Source organism: Penicillium odoratum, assembly GCF_028828045.1.
Source record: "Penicillium odoratum strain IBT 22623 chromosome Unknown utg000008l_segment0_segment0, whole genome shotgun sequence".
Taxonomy (NCBI): domain Eukaryota; kingdom Fungi; phylum Ascomycota; class Eurotiomycetes; order Eurotiales; family Aspergillaceae; genus Penicillium; species Penicillium odoratum.
In genome coordinates, this window is record NW_026643150.1 from 4,142,888 (window position 1) to 4,162,925 (window position 20,038).

The 20,038-nt window shown below is 49.6% G+C and overlaps 8 protein-coding genes across 8 annotated transcripts; 2 read left to right on the top strand and 6 right to left on the bottom strand.

Annotated features, from left to right (window-relative positions):
* Positions 1–1,327: 1,327 nt before the first annotated feature.
* Positions 1,328–3,862, top strand: N7520_011786 (PSP1 family protein; the record flags this gene model as incomplete). The annotated part of the gene is made up of 2 exons (XM_057145719.1): positions 1,328–3,300; positions 3,355–3,862. The coding sequence occupies 2 exons, from the start codon at positions 1,328–1,330 to the stop codon at positions 3,860–3,862; spliced, it is 2,481 nt and encodes an 826-aa protein (XP_056991473.1).
* A 1,364-nt stretch (positions 3,863–5,226) lies between these two features.
* N7520_011787 (uncharacterized protein) lies at positions 5,227–6,100 on the bottom strand (the record flags this gene model as incomplete). The annotated part of the gene is made up of 2 exons (XM_057145720.1): positions 5,227–5,668; positions 5,733–6,100. 2 exons carry the CDS (start codon positions 6,098–6,100, stop codon positions 5,227–5,229), a joined length of 810 nt encoding a protein of 269 aa, XP_056991474.1.
* A 190-nt stretch (positions 6,101–6,290) lies between these two features.
* On the bottom strand, positions 6,291–6,791 carry N7520_011788 (MAPEG family protein; the record flags this gene model as incomplete). The annotated part of the gene is made up of 1 exon (XM_057145721.1): positions 6,291–6,791. One exon carries the CDS (start codon positions 6,789–6,791, stop codon positions 6,291–6,293), a length of 501 nt encoding a protein of 166 aa, XP_056991475.1.
* A 186-nt stretch (positions 6,792–6,977) lies between these two features.
* N7520_011789 (beta-glucosidase) lies at positions 6,978–9,733 on the bottom strand (the record flags this gene model as incomplete). The annotated part of the gene is made up of 8 exons (XM_057145722.1): positions 6,978–8,367; positions 8,415–8,669; positions 8,716–8,876; positions 8,941–9,029; positions 9,077–9,210; positions 9,262–9,428; positions 9,477–9,559; positions 9,613–9,733. The coding sequence occupies 8 exons, from the start codon at positions 9,731–9,733 to the stop codon at positions 6,978–6,980; spliced, it is 2,400 nt and encodes a 799-aa protein (XP_056991476.1).
* A 1,506-nt stretch (positions 9,734–11,239) lies between these two features.
* Positions 11,240–12,119, top strand: N7520_011790 (uncharacterized protein; the record flags this gene model as incomplete). Its single annotated transcript, XM_057145723.1, has 2 exons — positions 11,240–11,748; positions 11,798–12,119. 2 exons carry the CDS (start codon positions 11,240–11,242, stop codon positions 12,117–12,119), a joined length of 831 nt encoding a protein of 276 aa, XP_056991477.1.
* A 457-nt stretch (positions 12,120–12,576) lies between these two features.
* On the bottom strand, positions 12,577–16,295 carry N7520_011791 (HECT-type E3 ubiquitin-protein ligase; the record flags this gene model as incomplete). The annotated part of the gene is made up of 3 exons (XM_057145724.1): positions 12,577–13,499; positions 13,546–15,660; positions 15,710–16,295. 3 exons carry the CDS (start codon positions 16,293–16,295, stop codon positions 12,577–12,579), a joined length of 3,624 nt encoding a protein of 1,207 aa, XP_056991478.1.
* An 807-nt stretch (positions 16,296–17,102) lies between these two features.
* Positions 17,103–18,451, bottom strand: N7520_011792 (60S ribosomal eL15 domain-containing protein; the record flags this gene model as incomplete). Its single annotated transcript, XM_057145725.1, has 5 exons — positions 17,103–17,243; positions 17,311–17,694; positions 17,897–17,983; positions 18,054–18,142; positions 18,373–18,451. The coding sequence occupies 5 exons, from the start codon at positions 18,449–18,451 to the stop codon at positions 17,103–17,105; spliced, it is 780 nt and encodes a 259-aa protein (XP_056991479.1).
* A 56-nt stretch (positions 18,452–18,507) lies between these two features.
* Positions 18,508–19,940, bottom strand: N7520_011793 (RING-H2 finger protein; the record flags this gene model as incomplete). Its single annotated transcript, XM_057145726.1, has 3 exons — positions 18,508–19,172; positions 19,222–19,771; positions 19,848–19,940. The coding sequence occupies 3 exons, from the start codon at positions 19,938–19,940 to the stop codon at positions 18,508–18,510; spliced, it is 1,308 nt and encodes a 435-aa protein (XP_056991480.1).
* Positions 19,941–20,038: the final 98 nt, after the last annotated feature.

Here is a 20,038-nt window from a genome sequence, read left to right on the forward strand (position 1 = left end):
CCTGAACGGGGCGACGTTGCCAATTCCGGTTCCCCCTCTCTTATACTAACAAAGAAGTGTTACCTTCTGTAACCTTTTCCCCCCTTTCACTTTTCAATCAACTTTGAATTTTGATCTTTGAACTTTTCTCCTTCTCTGGGAATCAGTTTTTAAAAGAAAAAAAAATCTATTTCCATAAATCCAATCATGCGTGCTTAGGGGATTTGGTTGCTCCACGTCATCCCGAGAGTGGTCACGCTACCCCAGCTCCCCTTCAAACCTCCCGAAGCGCATTTCCACCCTTCAAACCCGGGGTGGCGATCATTACGATCATTATCAATACGACCCCCCCCCCCCCCCGTTCTGTCAACCTGCGCGTATCCCTTACTTCACTTTACCCGTCTTGCAGCTCCATACTCATTTCACCGGTCGCGCTCGTGAAGACCAAGTGATTCTTACGAGACCCACGATCTTCTTCACGGCGCTTCTGTTTCGAATAGAATTGAAGATCTCTTAGAGTTGGTAAGTTTCGATTAACTCTCCTTGAATCCTTCTCGCTCTTGCGCGCGCGATCTTACACTTATCAATATGTCGCGCTATAGCACGATTACGATCACACCCACGTTCTTCGTTTCTTCGTTTCTTCGTTTCTCCGTTTCTTCATTACCTCATTTCCTCGTTTCAATTTGATACTTGATTACCGCTTCCGACTTCCCAAGGCGTCTGGGATTCGTACGGTTCCACTAGACGTATCCTAGATTTTCTGCTAGGTATGTCGCCCACGATTTGCCTTGTCGCATCCTCTTATACCCCCTACCCATCAGCGCTATCACCTATCATTTCATCCCCATGTGTTCATTGAGCGCATACCCCAAATTCTCTCTATGCCATTGAGTTTCTATTCTGTGCACTGCACATATCGCACTTGAAGTTCCCCGCCTTTGTCATAAGGAGCCTCAGTCATGCCACACCCACATGTGCCCCGCGCATCGTGGCCTGTTTCTGCACGGCTCACCGTTGTAATTACAATTTGACTTTTGTCCCCCCTGGATTACTGACATGTTCTTCAGTGTTACACATAGCGCATCCAACCAGCCGTTCCATCATCTCCGAAAGATCGAGATTGCCTCCTTCCCTTCCAATCTCGAGCGAGTGGAAACAAAGACTGGTGCTTTGTCGCATGTCCCTCGCAACCTAGCCTTGCCAAAAGATATCACAGGTCAGCATATACTTTTTCACAACCTATCCAACCTGCGCAACAAAACCCTGCTTTCTGCGGATACTATTTCTGGCACCGCATACGTCCAGAAATTAGATAGACTGACATCGTGCAGTACCATCAGAAACCATGGCCGCGCCATCCCAAAAACAAAATATGTCTCAATCAAACACACCTGCGACTTCCAGGCTCGAGAAGAGCCACCCGGGAGTGCGCAGATCTACCCCGGATTCAGAGGCTCTCGCTTCGTCCGACGACGACGGAGAGCATGCGTTGACCCAGAATATGATCTCCCCCATTAAACCTCGACGTCGGACATCATGGCTCAACGAAGTCCCTCTCTCGGTGCAAAGGAAACACTCTCTTCCTGGTGGCCCCCTCTCTTCTGCTCCCTCTAATCCCACAAGTCCCGCGACCGATCAGGCGCCTTGGGCCACGAACCCCAGCCCGGGCATAAGTGGCTCACTCAACTGGAACCAGTCCGGTTCATTTCCCTGGGGAACGGGTATATGGAACCCGGAATCCCGCAAGGAGCCACCGCCACGTCTCGCAGAGATGGTCCCTTCCCCAACTATGACCAGCCCCGCACCCCCTGGCTCTATGGGTGATGAACTGCTCAGCCCAATCACCCGCACTATCTCCGGCGAATCGGCCATTCCATTCTCCATTCCGCTGCACCCAACCCCCAAGACCTACCGCTCTCAGTCCTACTCTGTGGGACAAATGGATCCTGAGCATCTCGGACTGATGGCTCAGGCTGGCGCTGGAGCTAGCCAATATCCGAGCAACCGTACCCGAGGTCAGAATTCGGCGGTTCAGCAACGTGGGCAGCGACCCAGCGTCTTGGGTGAATTAGGGCACGACTCCGCCATGCTTGGTCGTGTTCGTGAGGACGATGACGGTTATGACCTGAGCAACTCCGAGGAAGATAGCCACTCCGCAATTCAAGCCCGACAGATTCAACAGCTGGCACGTGAGAACGCGCTCCTTCGTCAAGCCGCAGCCGCTGGCCAGCTGGACAACCGGTTCCGAGATCGTGCATCCTCATCTGCCTCGAGTGCTCACCCACTTCATCGTATTCGAGGTGGTGTTCCCGAGGAAGATCACGCGGGCGAGGACCTTGGAGACTTGCGTGACCTTGCCGGTTACGGCCAAATGCGCGGCAGTGGCAGGCGACGACTATCTGAGCACTCGGCCAACTTAGAGCAACAGTTCTCCTCGTTTGCCGCTCCGCCTTTGGAGAACCGGGCCTTGGAAAATGTGCGCAAGGCTCATTGGCAGACCTCCCTTGGATTTGGGGGCATTCCCGAACCTCCTCAGAGTCGCCGCCATTCCTTTGCCGACATCTCCCTGCGTCATGGCTCTGTTGGTTCGGTCGATTCTCACAACACCGCTACTCCGCGGGCTGGACTTGACGATCGTGATGAATACGGCAACGTCAATGATTACGGTAATGGCAATGACTTCACCGGCTCCTTGCAGCAACAATACTACGCTCGTGAGCAGACTCTGCGTGGTGATGGATCGTCTGGAATCCCTGCGGCTCTTAATCAGTACGCCATGACCGGTGCCTATGGCCGTCAGCCCCCTGCAATGTCTCATGGCCACCAGAACCAGCTCTTGTACATTGTCACATTCAAGTGTCATCGAGCAGATGTGTTCTATATCCAAGAGGATACTGGCCTCCAAGTAAAGGTTGGTGATCTTGTGATTGTGGAGGCGGATCGAGGAACAGATCTAGGCACAGTACAGCATGCGAATGTGTCTCTCCAGAGAGCACGTGAGCTGAAACAGCAATATGCCGAGGAACATTACAAGTGGCTCATGATGTTCTCCCGCCAGGGGGCCCTTGAGGGGGGCTCCGGTGTGGCCAATGCAGGCATTAACGCTCGAGGTGCGGAAGGAATGGGTCCTCATGCGCATGGCGTTCAGGAGACGTCTACCGAAATCAAACCCAAGCTTATCAAACGCCTTGCTCAGCAACATGAGATCCTGACGCTACGTGACAAGGAAGGAAATGAAGCCAAAGCCAAGCGTGTCTGTCTGCAAAAGGTTGCTGAGCATCGGCTCAACATGGAAATTCTGGACGCTGAGTTCCAAATGTAAGTTGTCTTTTCATATCTACTAGTACTTCGACCGGGACTAACATTATGCAGGGACTGGAAGAAACTCACATTCTACTACTTTGCCGATTCTTACATCAACTTCAACTCCCTGGTCACGGACTTGTTCAAAATTTACAAGACTCGAATCTGGATGTCCGCCATCAACCCTGCTTCATTCGTGACGCCACCGAGTGCTGGCCTACCTGGTTCCGGCCCCAGTGGAATGTCCAACCCACTCTTCAGCCAAGATGCACCTCAAGGAGATCGGCGACACCATGAACGACCCTACGGCCGAGATGCAGAGGCTGGACGTGAAGTGGCAAACCCTGTTGGCATGCTTCGCACTGCTTTCACGGATACCTACCAACCATTTGTCCAGTCATCCCGACAGGCAGACGCAGGACAACCTGATCCTTTCGCCCCATATTCTCCTACCAGCTTCGGACCTCTGGAGACTGGTTTTTCTGACTACCCTTCCGGTAATACGCCCAACACCCGCATGCACCCGGCACAAGGTGAATGGGTCGGCCGATTCCAAGGTCTATCGCTCAACTCCTGATCCCAACCCCTCCATGTACAATTTGAATACGCTCGACTTTCTTTTCCTGCTTTTCTGCTTCTCTCCGTAACGAAAGAGATTTACCCGCTAGACCTTTTCTGTTCGATGACTTGCTTTCTCCCTTCCATGCTTGCCTTCGAAAGAATGTTTCCAGTCCACAGTTCTGAGATTTACCTTTCATTCTTTGACCATGTACTACTTTTCCTGCTAGAATTCATACCCCGGGGTTGTCAAAAACCGCACAGCACAGTCGTTACACACTTTTCCTTGTTCCTTTTCTTTCTTTCTTTTCTTCTTCTTCCTCCCCTTTCTGTTTGCTCGTCGATTCGTTCGCTTTATTCTAATAGACTCGCCTTTTACGACCAAACAACATGTTGATAGTCAAGACTGGTTTGCGCTGCGCGTCGTTTCAGTCTGAAAATTTATTCCATTGAACTTTTCCATTATGATATTTCCTTGGGTTTCAAGTCTGGTGAAGTTCTAAGGTTTTAAGTATCTACGGAGAGTGCTTCATTTCACTTCTAATGTTACGTTGGCACTATCTAAGGTTGTATGATCTTTGACTTTGCTGGAGATGGGTGCATACAGATTGTGATGATTCTGACACCAGGTTCTACTCAAAGCTGCATGTAAGATGGGTTTAAATAGCGTTCAAACACTGACTTTTATAGTGTATAGCATGTGCATGGGCCTGCCTTTTCTGTACCGGGAATAACTGTAGCTTATTTCATACCAAAAGTTGTTAATATTCAAATTTCCTCAAATTGGCATTGGCTGTACATGATCTGTCCCTTGAATAGCTCCCTTTTAGTACAAAGTCACCTTAAACGCAACTTTCCTCTTCTCCTTTTCCTTGTCCAGGGATTTTCTAGCTTTGTCAGAGTTTCGGATGTTTTGTGATCATCGAATCACTTTGCCACGGATTAGTTTACTCCTGTATTGCACTTCGTGGCGGACTGGTTTGGTTAGGTTCTGGGTCTTGACGGGCATAGTTACCAGCACTTCCCACTTTTGGGCTTCTTTTCATCAATCCTTTGGTCACTGATCAGAGCTTGGGGAAGAGAACCTGGAATACTTATCTTTTGAGTAAATCCGAACGACTCTGTGGATCCTTTCGCGTTATCAATCACCCCACGCGCACCTGGTCCACCTCTTTCAGCGGCATGAACGGCCCCACTTGGGATATATAGAGTATTTCTAGGAGCACAGTATTTGCTTTTAAAGACCCAGATACAGTAGTACTCGGTAATTCCAACTTACAATTCTATTACACCAGGAATAGAACGAGTACTCGGATGAAGACTCTTGGACTCGACTGCACTGCTCTGAAATGAAGTCTGTACATTCCAAATATGTGGACACGATTAAGCAAACTTATCATGCTTCCCTTTAACCTTGATATCCAACATAACTTCATGAAAATCACCCTCTCTCCTCGCCCTCCTCAACTTCTTAACCTCCTCCGCCTCCAACTTCCTCCCCACAATCGCCTCCAATTCCTTCTGACTAATCTTCTCATAAGCCTTAGACTCCTTTGACGCCTTAAGCCGAGGCTTAAACCTCGCCTGCATCCGTATCCGTACCCCAGTCTCGAACGAAATACTCTCCGCATCACCCCGGATCTCCACACCAGCAGATGCTTTCCCATTCTCCTTTACACAGAGGAAAGTCTCCGCATCCCCGCCGCGTGTCTGGAGATAGAATGTGCCAGGGATATCGGGTGACGGAATGACGATGAAAGATTCGTAGTGACCGACTGCTGAAGCCGTTGCTGTGAAGAGTCCATGGTTGTCGCAGCCGAGGTATCTAGCAACACAGCGCATTAGCAATGAATATCTCTCTCCCATTTCCCATCAGAAGGTAAACATACTTTCCATGATGTCCCTTGAAACTGAATCCCTCCGTCCCTGCAACCTTGGTAACAACCCAGACCTGTCGCACATCATGCGGCTCCGCCGTCGCCGCATCCCCCTCTACCAGATTCTCCAGCTCGCTCGCAAAAACCACACCATTCGGATCGCTAGCCACGCATGTAGGTTTATCCGATGGTAAGACTAGGACGATTGGACCACCTAGATCGGTTGGCGCGTCGGCGGAGACCCAACTTGTGTCGTCTGGGTTTTCATCGTTGTCGTTTTCGGAGGTTTTGCGGGCTTTTGAGATCTTGCCTTCGGGATCTTCGGTGCGGACCTTGCGTTTCTTCGGCTTGTCGCCTTTGAATGAGAGAGGTTTTACCATTTTGAGTGGTGTGAATGGTAGGTAGTTGTTCGGGAGGAGAAAGAGACCAAGCTTTATCGTTATCGCTATCGTTATCTTTATCATAAGTATCTCTGGTGGGTCTTCAATCACCACCACCACCACCACCACCACCACCATCATCATAAGCAAGCAATGTCCTCAAATTCATTCAAAGTCAAGGTATATACCTCTATTGAAAAGTGAATAATTTCTGCGCCTCCCACAACAAATAAAAGCAGCTGAAATTCCCCCACCACCACGTAACCCCCCTCAATTGACTCCACCTCGGCCGATCAACAAGAATATAAATTGCCCCATAAGCAATTCGAGCAATAGTATACGACAAGCCCGCCGCATTGATTTTGCTCGCCGAAACACCCGCTATAGAAGCTATTCCCAACCCAGCAACAAGCAACGAGAAACCCTCGACGGCATTCGAGTGTGCGGATTCATTGCGCTTCAGCATGTCCAGCTGGCGGCGTGTGATCTTTCCTTCGCGGACGGCGGCTTCGCCGTATTTGGCTAGGTCTTCGCGGGGCGAGACATTGTTGTCTAGACCGTAGTATTGTTTAAGGGTTCTTGAAGACAGGATACCGTAGGCGTAGATGTATTGGAAGCCTAGGATTAGGGGGGCGTAGTTCGTAACTTTTTGGCCTGGGTTGGAGAGGCCGATTGTAGTTAAGAGGGACATCTTAGGTGCTTTTTGGATAGTTTTCATTTGTACTATCTTCGAGGGCGCGGGGTCTTTATATGCTCAGCAGGATTTGGGGGCTAGGGCTTACTATCGGCCCGAGTAAGGCCGAAGCTCCGTACTGAGGTGTACTTTGTAAGATCCATGAATCGTATGATATTATTACGGCTCTACTTATGTATCTATCTAGTTGGTAGTAATCTTCAATGTAGAAGTCAGAGGTAGATCACGACTCGAAGATCCGACATAAATCTTATACTCTCCACTCTGCAAATGCCACTTCTGCGCTGTGATATCCCAGGTACTGAGATCACGACGAGTCAGCGAGAATGACACCTTGGCGGAGCCACCAGCACCAATCTTGACCTTGTCGAATCCACGAAGCTGTCTCACGGGACCGCCGGGAATACCAACGTAGAGCTGGGCAACCTCGGAGCCAGATTTGTGCCCAGTGTTCTTGACAGTGGCGGTTACCTCGACAATATTATCCCATAGGTCGATCTGGCCACCTTGCTCAATGACACCGCTGGGGTAGGCGGCGATACCATTCTGCACAGAGGAAACCTTGAGACCCGAGAATGCGAATGTGGTGTACGAAAGACCAAAGCCGAATTCGTAGCGAGGGACAATGTTCTTCTCGTCGAACCACTTGTAATCCGTATACACACCCTCTGTGAAGTTGGACTGCGGGAATAATTGGAAGGGCTCAACCGCATAATCATGCCAGTAGGCCGGGTAATCGCTTTCATTCTTGGCCACGGTGTACGGAAGCTTTCCACTGAAGTTGTTATCGCCGTAGAGCAAGGAAGCGATCGCACGACCAGAGTCCTGGCCGGGGAGATGAGCGAATACGATAGCAGTGACATTGGGGTTTTCAGCGAATGATTCCACAAGGCGGGTTCCGGCGTTGTGGATGACAACGACGGTGTTGGGGCATGTCTTTGCGACTTTAGTAACGAGATCGTCGGAGTAGCTGTCGTATGTTCCGGGACGGTCGAGTGATTCGGTAGCGAAGGCGTTGATAAATACCAGGCAGGCATCCGAGGCTTCCATTGCACTCAGGACATTCGGGTCATCGCCGGTGTCCCACATGACAACGGTGTTGTCTTCGTATGCCCGCTGCTGGAGGGCGTCGAGAGGGGCACTGAGGTATGGACCGGCGTTGGCACCGGAACCACCTCCAGTGCTGAGAGTGCCGTTGAAGGCAACCTGGTCGATATAAGGCGCGTTGAGGAGATCAGAGCTAGCGGCAAACCCGTTAATGTCAGAGCGGGCTGGTTCGAAGCCATATTGCCAGGGGTCCACAGCAAGGACATTGTTGGGCATGTATTGAGAGGGAGCAGTGGCGTCCCATCCATAAACAGAGATCAATTTTGGCGACTTCAGCGGAAGTGCGTTGTTCACATTTTTCACAAGAACATGGCCTTCCACAGCACCTTCGAAGAGTACGGGCTTTGCATCTTTAGTAAGGGCGCTGACAATCTTGTGCGGTGCACTGAGGTTGTATGGCATTCCAACTCCAAGTGAAGGGTAACTCGATGAGTCCTGGCCCATCTGGTACCAGGTTGCAATAATTCTGACTTTATTAGTCAAGCACTGATGCTGAGAAGAGTTGTTACATACCTCGTTGCCATATCGTCCAGACGAGAAAGTGGAACACTGCCGTTGGCAATGGCTTGGGTCAAGTTCGTACCCCAGAATGTTTCACCCGTAGGCATGGCCATGTCAAGACCAGCTAATGCCGCACCGACACCGGAGTGCTGGCCAAACCAATCTGTCACAACAAATCCATTGAATCCAAGCTCCGTTTTGAGTAAGCCGTTCAGTGTTTTGCTGTTCTGGCAGGCGTAGGAATTGTTAACGCGGTTGTACGAGCACCTGGGTCATATTAGCTTGGTCCCGGTATACAAGTCATAGAACTAACATGATGTTTCCAGCTCCTGCTTTCAATGCATCCTGGAAGGGCCAAAGGTATGCTTCGTGCATGGTCTTGTCATCGATGTTGCTGGAGACGGACTCGACAGTCTGGTTATCACTGTTCGTGGTAGGATTGCGGTACAATTCTTGTTCGTAGCCGATAAAGTGCTATAAAAGATTATCCACGTTAGCAAACTTCTCTATCTTGAGACTCATGGGCTTAGGTACTCACCTTGACACTCGAGATCACACCTTGTCCTTGCATACCCTCGACGGTTCGTGCCGCAAGTACACCACTGAGATATGGGTCGCTGGCAGCACCTAGTAAAGTTTAGCCACATAACATGACTCTCTTTATCTGTACATACCTTCCCAGTTTCTTCCATTGGTAGTGGTTCTTCCTAGTGGTGCAACAACAGGCCCCAGAGCAATATTGACACCCTTTGTACGGAACTCACCAGCCATGTACCAGCCACGGTCATGAGCAAGGGACTTGTTCCAGCTGGGATTCTATTAGCCATGCATGATATACTAAACAATGCTGCTCTCTCACCTAGCGCCGACGTGAATACCACTTGGGTAACTATTAACGAAATCCGCACTACGAACTCCATTGCCCGCATCCTGAAGGCACAAGCCCGGGAATCCAAGTCTGGTAATAGCTCCAATAACACCAACACAGCTTGTACTGGTGGTTTCAATTCCGAAGGTGAGGTTGTTCTAGCCATTATTAATGATTTTTCAGCGCATAATAGACTCCTAGCTTACCTTCTCCTCCAATGTCATCTGAGCTACCAAATCTGCCGCCTTTTTGTAGGCTGCAGCCCAATCACCGCTCCCCGTACCATTTGCTAGATACTGTCAGTACTCCACGCCATAGAAGAGGAAAGGAAAGGGAACATACGCGAGGGGTATACAGCTGGGGAATCCCCATAAAAGTGAGTATCGGAAGTGATTTCACTCCCATGACCAATTCCACACAGGGATAAGATGGCCAATGCTAGGCCAGTTTTTTCCAAGAGCATGGTGCCGATTCAGTGGTGTTGGGTAGCCTTTTCGACGCGTCAAAGGGGAAAACCCCCCACCTCTTTATGTGCGCATTGCCCCTTCTTCCTCGCCAAAACATACCAGCTCGGCTTGCTCACCAGCGGCCTTGTTCCGCGAGATCCAATCCGGGCATGCGATCTCCAGGATAATTTTCCTGTTTTGACGAGGTTTTACAGGCCAGGTTTGTTTGGATACTCCACTGCTAGGTGAACAAGTAGTATGCGTGGGGCTTAGGTGACGTTACTTCGGCCAAAGTGGGTAAACCTCGGGAGAATATAAGCCGTGTTGTAGATGAGGGGAAGCTTATTCCCAAGATTGATATGTATCAGAGCTGATTGTTTGAACTGATTGTTTGAGAATGATATCAATTTGCTTCAACGGATTTTGTTCCAAGTTATCTACAAAGTAGTTCTAACTTGCCATTCATCTGAAGTTCAATGTATAGCAGAAGCATGGAAAAGGCGGACATTTGTCGGGCGCCAAAGCCACTCAGCTTCAAATCGCAGAAAGATAAAGAACTCTGTGGAGGATATTAGCCGAGTATATCCCGTGTGGGGAGAATGTGGGGCAAATCCGGGGTTACAGGGTTCTCCGAGCCGATGCCGTGCATAAACACGTATATCTTCCTCCAAGGTTGCACTGCTTTCATCATACTCAGGGATGAACATAGGTAAAGCCTGAAAGAGTAGGATGGCTGCACGAGCGACTGCAGGGATAACAAGGTGGGAAAGCTTATCTGAGTAAAGCAACTGAATACATGATCGGTGAGAACTCAAGTGCTAAGTAGTCAATTGAGATTACGAGAGCAAAGGGAATGCTATTTTGAAAACATACCGCTCCGAATTTTCCGGAGTTGGTCCCCCGAAACTATGTACAAGCCACCGAATCACGAAAGGTACTAAATGGATAAATCAGTCTGGTGATAGTAACACCAAATGTATATAAAATGCTTCGTTTCAGGCCATATGCGTCTTGTTCGCAGGACGGCAGCGCTTTCGTAGCAATTATCTGAAGAACAAGACTTGGCTAAGTCCAAAAAGCTGTATTATGACCCCAATAAAAACCCGACCTATAGCTTTTGCATCGTCTGTGACTTCTAACGTCTCAACTTCCTTGTTCCAGTAAACCAATCACGACTGGCGATCAGCAAGCCACAATTCACTAGGAACACGAAGGTATAACTAAGTTAATTAAATCATAATAAAGCTTGTCAAACGCAGCATCTGCTGGTGAGCATAACTAGTAGGGTGGGTCACTTACGTATATAGTAGCTGAGCAAGGGAAAAGCCATTAATGTGACCAGGTTGATATTAATCATATCAATACTATCACAACTGTCTCAATCCAGACATATATTCTACTTTTGAGCCAAGTGGCATGTACTTGTGTAATCTAGAAATTTGATAGATACTGGTTATTTACTAATTTCGGATCCCGAGGTCACGTTTTTCTCACGTCACCTACCTCCGCAACATACACAAACAATGCCCTGGCCTCGATCACAGCTTCTAGAGATAGGTGATCAAACCTGGTGCCCCTCATGGCTGCATCAGCACGAGCAATTCGCCCTAAGTCAACTATGGAGGCTGAAAGTCCCCGGGTGGAGCCGTGGAAGTCTCGCGACACAAGCATGCGCAGTTCTTAAGGAGTATCTACAGGACCTTTCTTCATATACGTTTATGGATATATGTGCCGGTGCCGGTGGACCTACCCCACTTCTAGAATCAGAACTCAATAAGGAGCTCGAGCCCGGCAAGCAGCCCGTTCAGTTTGTCTTGAGTGACCTCTACCCCTATATTGAAGAATGGGAGCGTATTTCAAAGAAGCAGGAGAATATCAGGTATATCGATACTCCGGTTGATGCACGAGCTGTTCCTCGATTCTCAGAAATCGAGAAAGAATGCCGGATATTCAATATCTGCTTTCATCACTTTGGAGATGAGGATGCAGCGGGAATTCTGAAGAATGCGATTGATTCCACCAACTCCTTTATGTATGTTCTTCTTTGCGCCGTTCTTGAATCTCCCACTGACTCCCTTTAGTATATTTGAAATCACAGCACGCGATCTTCGGACCTGTTTATATTCCCCTTTGGTGTTTTTTTGGACCTTCTTTGTAACCCTTCTCGGGTACTGGAACTCACCCATTCATCTTCTCTTTACATTTGGCTTTCCAGTAGCCCCGTTGGCGATTTGGTTTGACGGACTCATCTCCTGCCTCCGAACCCGCACTCCAGAGGAAGTTCGGGCCCTACTAGACCAGCCTGGCCTTGACCTCTCTAAATGGTCCTTTTATAGTGGGCAGAAAACTGTCCAGTTTCCGTTCATCACTTTGTATTATTATATCGGTGTGAAATCAGACTAGACAGCCTGGATTCCTGCATGTGGCTTACCTGTTTCTGCATACCTGGTAGACATAAAGTAGCTGGCGGATGTTAAGCTAAAAACGGAATAACCGGAATTGATTGGGAAGTCTTATTACTTTGAAGAGCTCATTTCTACGCTCTACTAAGAAGCTTTTCAGCTGCAGCGCACCTAGTCATTCTCAATGTTTAATTTTAAAGAATGCCAGGACTGTAGCCCGGAGATGTTATTGAAGCTAGACATACGTCTTTAATACTAAGCAAGAAAAAAACATGCAAAGCACCTTCAAGTGCGTCCAGGGCACTTTGAAATGTGATTCCAAAAAAGAAAGAAAAATACAGAGAGCAAGCATCATCCGCTGTTTAGAACTGAGTGACCCACCAGTGGGCATAACGTCCAGCGTCTACATTTATAATGATCTGGGTTGAATAACCGCAGAGCATTCACAGAGTAGGATATCATTTCAGGCCAAATCCTTCGCTGTTCGCGACTGCATCCCAGAGCAGCCTGTGCAGTTTTTCGCGTGTAGCATATCGGTATAAGCTCAGTGTGTTGAAGCAGGTTCGCGCAGTGGGGTATCGGGGAGAATCGTCGCCTAGACAAGCCAGTCGAATGGTCAGACTCGTAGCACCCATGGCAGGTATGCGGTCACTTCCAGTAATGAATGAGAGGATTTTGCGTTGCGACGGGGGCGGGGCGGTCTCGAAGAATTCCCAGAACCACTGGACCACAGGGATTGACTCCGGGTGGTGATGGGACCAGTTATCGTAAGTGGCTACCGCACGCAGGGAAGCCACATCGAGTGGCTCGTCGGAGCCGCGCACAAGTAACTCAATTTCCTCTGGTCGGAATAGCGACAAGGCATTGCCGCCACAGACTGTGAAGAACCCCCTTTTGAACGGTTCGTACTGTCGAGCCACGGCGGTGTCAAGAAGATAGTAGATATACGCATCCACAAACTCGCGCCGATTTGCATTGGTGACGGGTCGCTTCTCGCCTCCCGTACAAAGAGGCACGCTAACCGTCTCTCCATACCGGTCGGCCTGAGCAACGAAGTCGTAACAAAATGTTTCAGCGACATCTCCTTCGTACTCCAAAAGCATGCGAAGTCCTTTAGCGAGGGCTGGACGGTACTCGGCAAGATCATCCAAAGTACACTTGAATTTCGATCGTGGGGAGTTTGTCGTCTGCGGGAGAGTATTTTGTGGTGCTGATGCCAGCAATTTTCTGAACGCAAATGGAGGCAAGTCCACGTCAAGGATGGTGGAGTTGTAGATTGCAAGTCCGAGCAAAACCCCGACCAGAAAAAATTGTTCGGAAGACTCGAAGCAGAAAGGATTGAAGTAGCAATACTTGGAGTCGTCATCGTAGACAAAAAGTCCTGTGGGGTTAGATACGTCAACCAAACGGAATGTACTCTGGCTTACCATGATGCGGATCAAACACCTCACGAACAAGTAAAAGAAACCATTCCTTGCGCAGACCTCCGGCGTCAACTCCTTCTTCCCCAAGGAATTCGATTCGAAGGCCCTTTTTGATCTCCTCTTGACCTGTGCCCACGACTTCACTTACACCGCGAAGACTGTCTTCGACTAGGCATTCTCGCCGCACCTTCAATACAAGATACTGGCTGACCGCCCGGTGGTTAAGAATGCTGTTGAAAAAGGCCTCGCGGGCCTTCACCTCCATCTGACGACGTGCATCATGCTCGAGAATATGAATTTTCGCTCCGATGCTGAGGAAGAAAGGGTATTGGCAAAACGAAAATTTTGAACCTCGTGCCTCCCAGGTCTCAAAGTCCGTCACAAGGTCCGAGTAGTCTAGCAATGTGTTGTAGAACGAGCTAATGGGGACCATACAATGGTGAATATACCCATTCGCAGAGTCAGTGGGACGACATGCCCTCGCAATTGGACCATCGGGCTTGCGTGGCACTTGAGAAATATTTGCCGTAAATAGCAAGGACATGATCCTTGCCGCTGCTCTGATTTGCCAGTCTTCGGCATAAATAATAGGAGACTCCTTTTTCTTGGGAGGTGGCTTGCTAGGATGACGTCGATTGATAGCAGCATGCAGTTCAGCGGGAGTATTTCCGGAGGCACTGGCAAAACTTGGGATCAATTCATTTCCATCCTTGGGGTTTTCGCTGCGCTTGCGACCGTGTTGACGAATCAATCGATATGTAACAAATCCACCCACCAACTCCACGAGGCGTTCGAATTGACTCGGCGGGAAACGTGCAAACCAGGAGATAAAGTAGTGATGGCAATCATTTGGCATGTTAGCCATCAGACCCAGAATTCGCTTCAATATCCCGTAGTGATGGTTGGAGCTTCCAGAGCGAGCAACCGGCGTAGAGGCGTCTTTCCTAGAAAATTTGCCATCCCTCGTTGTTGATCGAGGAATATCTTCTGGATAAGATGGACGCCGTTCATCTCGATGGGATGATGGAGAAGTTTTAGACGGAGAGTAGGCTATCGGAGATGACAGTAGAGGGTTCGCCAACAGGATGAGTAGAAACCTCGAGTCTTCTGGTTTCTTCAAAATCTTCCGAGGGCGTTTGAGAAGATTCTCGGTAGCTTTCATCAATGTTCGCTGGAGATGCATTTGAGATTCGGCTATAACCTTCTCAATCGTAGAAGGCTCAACCGACTCCCATCTTTTATATCTCGCCAGATCCGTGTCTGGGCGCGGTGATAGTTCTGGCTTCATGGCTGCCCACCTTTCCGACCAAGAGCTCCCCGCAGTCAGAACCAACTGATACCACTGGTTGGCTTCGGCCCAGTTGATACGAGGGCTTCGAGATGATACCGAACGAGATTTATCTGGACTTTTTTCCTTGGCATTTGGGGGAACTTGTCCCTCCGCCTCCGCCCACTCCGTCATCCACCAAGTTGAATTCTCTGCAACATCTCCCAGAAGAAGCGTTTTAGCATCGGGCTCAAACACAGGAGCGTTGGCGGCCAGGTCAGGTATGCTTTGATGGTCAAACTTGACTCTTGGGGGATTGCCACTGCTGGCAGATCGCATGGACGGCCGGTAAACGGGAAATGACGCGTTGAGCGCATCACATCCTTTGAAAGCCGCGATGATGTAGCTTTCCAGTCGCTTGAACACTACTGGCTGGTTCTCGCGATCTTTTCCCTCGGAATCTTTAGGCTGTGTCGTCGGCGGTGGTCGCTGGTCTGCTTTCAAGCCATCCTGCAAATCAGAATTTGCACGATTCCGGATCGGCATGCCCTTTCCTTGCAATGGAACAACATGTGGTTTTAGGAGAGAATTTTCTACCCCGTAAGATCCTTCCCGCTCAGTGGATGTCGACGTGCTCCTGCTACGGGGATTTTGTGGGGCTGAAAGCTGTCCAGAAACAGGGCCAGGTCCAGGGGACATGGTATATGGTTGACCATTTGTAGGACGAACTGTACCTGCGCGGTTGTCATCCAGCGCCACCCCTGAGCGGGGCCCATCAAGGAGAGTCTGGAAGTACGTATTGAGACATCCGTCAATAATACGCCTGGTATGATTGACCAACAATGGAGCAACTGAAATCAGTTAGCAAGATTCAAACAAAGCCAATCTTTGCGATGTTACCTAGCCTCGACTCATGCGGCAGTGGTAGCTGGGACTCAGGCGGGTCTGGAGGGAGTGGTTTTTGTAGCCGATCTTTCCCCCTTGGATCAGCCGTACCATTCGCTTTCTTCGGCAGATTCACAGTAATATCGGTGACCATCAAGCAGGAAGTGCAGCGGTAGACCTGCAGATGCTGTGGCCATCGCACAGTCGAGTTACAGGTCGAGCACTTCCCTTCCGCAAGATCACCTCCGGGTCCTCCTTTGGGTACATCCTTGCGGGGACTTGTGGCAGGAGATTTAGCAGAAAATGTGACCTCGTCAGAGTCCGAGTCCGAGTTCCAAGCGGTATTCTTGGCCACGGCCTTGTCGCGCTTCTTCCCAAGTCCAGTAAACGGAGAGCTAAACGGGTGACTGATAGAGCGGTGGTGCCCGCGGTTGTACGGGCTTGTGGGCGAGTTCCCGTTCATTGACGGCATTGTAGGGTCATTCTGATGCTGAGATGGGTACAGGGTGCTCTCAAAAGTAGAGAGTGAGGAAGGGTTCGAGGGAAAGACAGAGAAGCCGGAGTTCGAGATCGGTAAAATGCGTCCGGACCGGGATGGCATAAGGGCACATCTGTTCCAGGTGTGCTTGGTGGAATGTTCGGGTTGGATCAGGCCAGGTAGTGAGCCAAAGTGGAGCTTGGGTCTTGTGCTGAACGCATACAACTTGATCGTGGGGAAGCTGACGATAACGACGGACGAGGACGGAGGGATAACTCTTTTTTCTCGGGGTATATTGCTAGGCTGCCAGCAGCTGATAGATATCGTACCAATTTCAAGATCTAGACGAAAAAGAAGAAACAGAAGTGTAACGAAGGAGAGAAAGTTGTATGTCCATAGTCCTTGGACGGATTGGGAAAGCGGGCTAAGGGTGAACTGGGAAGGCGCGAGCAGTTGGGTGCCTGAGGCAAAATAATCTCTATTTTTGGATTTTTGGCTATGGCAACGCAATCCAATGGGGCTGATCCAAGGATCTACCTTTAGGCGTTTTTAGTTCACAAAGTACGGAGTACAATCTTACTAGTGACAATGATCCTTACAGATACGACTTCAGTTGGTGTAACCACGAGATTGCCCCCAAGTACGCGGCCATCTGTCCTAGAGCATACATAGACTATGTGGAACTACAACTACCATGCTACTAATGGCAGTTCTACAAGACCGTAGCGCATGGAGTTGAACCAGTCATACTTCGTTAATCAAGGGGGAATTCAACATAAAACAAAATGGCTTTTTGGCTAAAAACAGAGCCTTCCGGTCTGCATTAAACTCGGGCCCGTGGCAGATGACACTGCTCGGGTGAGAAATGTTTGAAAAGATAACCACATGCAGCCAATATTTTCCAGACCATACCACAGTGCACTAACGCACTTAACGGTAGCGCCAGTAGCTCTGGGTGTTCTGGAGCTTCCAGGTGTGGCGACGGCCAGACTTGGTGTTGTTGTAGCGGTGACCCTTGTTGATACCACGGGACTTCTTGCCGGTAGCGGTAAGACCACGAGCCTCGCGGTGCTAGAAAAAAATTTTCATCAGTATGAGGGCTCCACAGGAAAGAATTTTGTCCGAGTAAAAATCTTACCTTGTGGACGGGGTTGCAGATCCAGTTGATGCGAGCATCACGGCGGATAGCCTTGTGCTGGGGGTCGACGAGGATGACCTCGAAGTACTTGTAGGTCGAGTCCTGGTTGATCCAGTAGGAGTTCAGGACGCGCAAGTTGGCGCAACGGCGGCCAACACGCTCCTCAGCGGTGGCACGGAGAGCACGCTGGTACTTGAGCTGGTTGATACCGTGGTTGGTGGGCTTGCCGTAGGTGGCACCCTTGGGGGCAGGGCGCTTGCGGCCACCGCGGCGGACACGGACACGGTAGACGACGTATCCCTGCTTGGCCTTGTAACCCAGGCGGCGAGCCTTGTCGGGGCGGGAGGGGCGCGAAGCACGGTGAATAACGTTCAGCTGGCGGAGCTATATTGATGCACTCTCAGCAAAGTTCAACGAGTGTATAGCAAGACACACGAGACAAAGTCTCTTTTGCGTGCCACAACCATTTCCGCCGCAAGTTCGTTTCGAGCCACCAATACCAAATTCAGGCATTTCCTATGGCTGTACGCATACGAGCGCTCGGCGGGAATGTTAGGCAATCGAGGGTCGGGGGAATTTATCTCACCTCCCAGCAGCGAACGCGGAGCAAGAACCGAATAACATCGGACTGCTTCTTCTTCTGGATCTCTTCGACGTACTTGAGGGCACCCATCTAGACAATTGCAAGTCAGTGGTAAGAACTGGATGGGAGGTGTGTCAATTGTTAGTGTTGTATAACATACCTTGTCGGCTTCACAGGGTCGTCGATTGTCGTTTGTCGCAACTGCAAGAAAAGTTCCAGAGGAGAGAGAAGAGGATTGTGTGTGGGACGCTAGCGATTAACCGAGTGTCGGTGATTAGCCAATCATGTGGCGTGGACCCACTTATTGCCACCCTTGGATGTCATGTGCCTCAGGTGTTTCGATTTGGGTTTCTTGGCATCTCTATGTAGTACAGAGTACAGAGTACAGAGCTGACAATCATGAAAATTCATATGAAAACTATATTGATATTTATGTGTAACATCTCGCTCATGCAAATGTACAAAACTTGAAATGCAACGCGAACCCCCAACATGCAACAGATCTTCCTCCTTCGTATTCACGGGAGTGACGGATGAAAAGAATTGAGTCTCGCTCATGACTTCCATCAGATTTTACTAATGCTCGCGGACTTCAAAATGCCGAGAGCTGTTTTTCATCCACTGCGTCGAGAGGCATGGTCTTGACGAACCATATCGTTTGTCACCGGAATCTCAAGACAACCCGGTGGCAACACACTCTTCTTGCACAGAGGACATAGGCTACTATTCTCCATGAGGAACGGGTCGATACACTCAGGATCAAATATGTGACCACAAGGTAATTCACGGACCGTGGACGATCCAACAACAAAATCGTCCAGGCAGATTGCACAGGTCGTCTGGGTATGGCTCAGTCGATAAGGATTCGGTGCAGACCGGTCATCGGTCCTTGGGTTGATCACCACAGCTTGTGGCTTTCGGATCCCGGTGGGACCTTTGGGTATAGTTTGGTGTTCTTCGGGTATTGGTGAAGGCGTCTTGCTTCGGGGATCGACCTCGGCGACTTCGGTTTGCCCTTCATCTTTTGTTTCCGCTCGTGATATATCTGGGTAGGTGTAAAGCGGCATACGTTTCACAACATCTCCAGGTACTTTGATCTGGTTTAGCGCCAGGTACTCGATGTCCACTTCGCCTGATTCAATTCTTTGGCGCAGGGCCTCTCGTCGTCTCCGCTGCATCATGCGATACAGGACAACAAGAATCAAAGTCAAGCCAAATATCGTGCCCAAAATTGCGAGCACAAAACTCCAAAGATTCGGCGACGATGCGGCGGCTTTATCTGTGTCTGGTCAGCGTTGACCATGTACTTCAGATCAATCATGACTTACCTGCGTCGAGCATCGTGAAGAGTCTTGAATCTGACTGTCGTGGATCTTCCGATGAAGAAGTATTAGAGGCGTTGTAGGTTTGATTATGAGAGGTTCCGTTTGAAAACCATGAAAGTTCCTTCATCAGAGTCACTCCAGCAGGGCCCGGCACGGCATAAATAGGATAATTGTTATCGCTCAGCCACTGATTATTATCATGCAAGCTCCATCGATCCGAATTGGGTGGTGGAGGTATTCCAGACTCATTACTCGAAGGCTGAAAGAATATAAGGGCATCCGTGCCTGCTTTTCGGGAGGCAGCCAGAAAGGATTGAGTACACTCCGGGGAAATCCATGGCGCCAGTCCAATGACGGGATAGCCGAACTCTGAAACATCTTCAAGGCGCGTCACGTTTCCTGGAATGAATGGGCTTGTGATCTGATTGCATGGATCATGGGGGGCCAGATCTGGGACAAATAGCAGACCCGATAAACGCCCATTTTCAGGAAGCCCATTGTGGGAAAGCATCTGAACAGTCCGGTCCAGAACGAAGCGAAATCCGACATTCTCCTACATCCATGTGGTCGTGTGAGTATGAAATCTTGAAACATTCCAGGAACAGGGCTGAGGCTGTCCAATTACTTACACTGACTGACGAGGAAGAGTTTGAAGCACTGCCCGGGCCCGCAAATAGCGTGGCAACAGTGCCCTTGGCTTCCGGGGTCTCCGTGCGAGACATGATTGTGGCAGATCAGGGTTGGTATGTTGGATTCTCGGGGTCTAGTAGAAGAACATCATTCACAGGGCAGTTGGATCACAGCCTGTGTACTCTTGCTT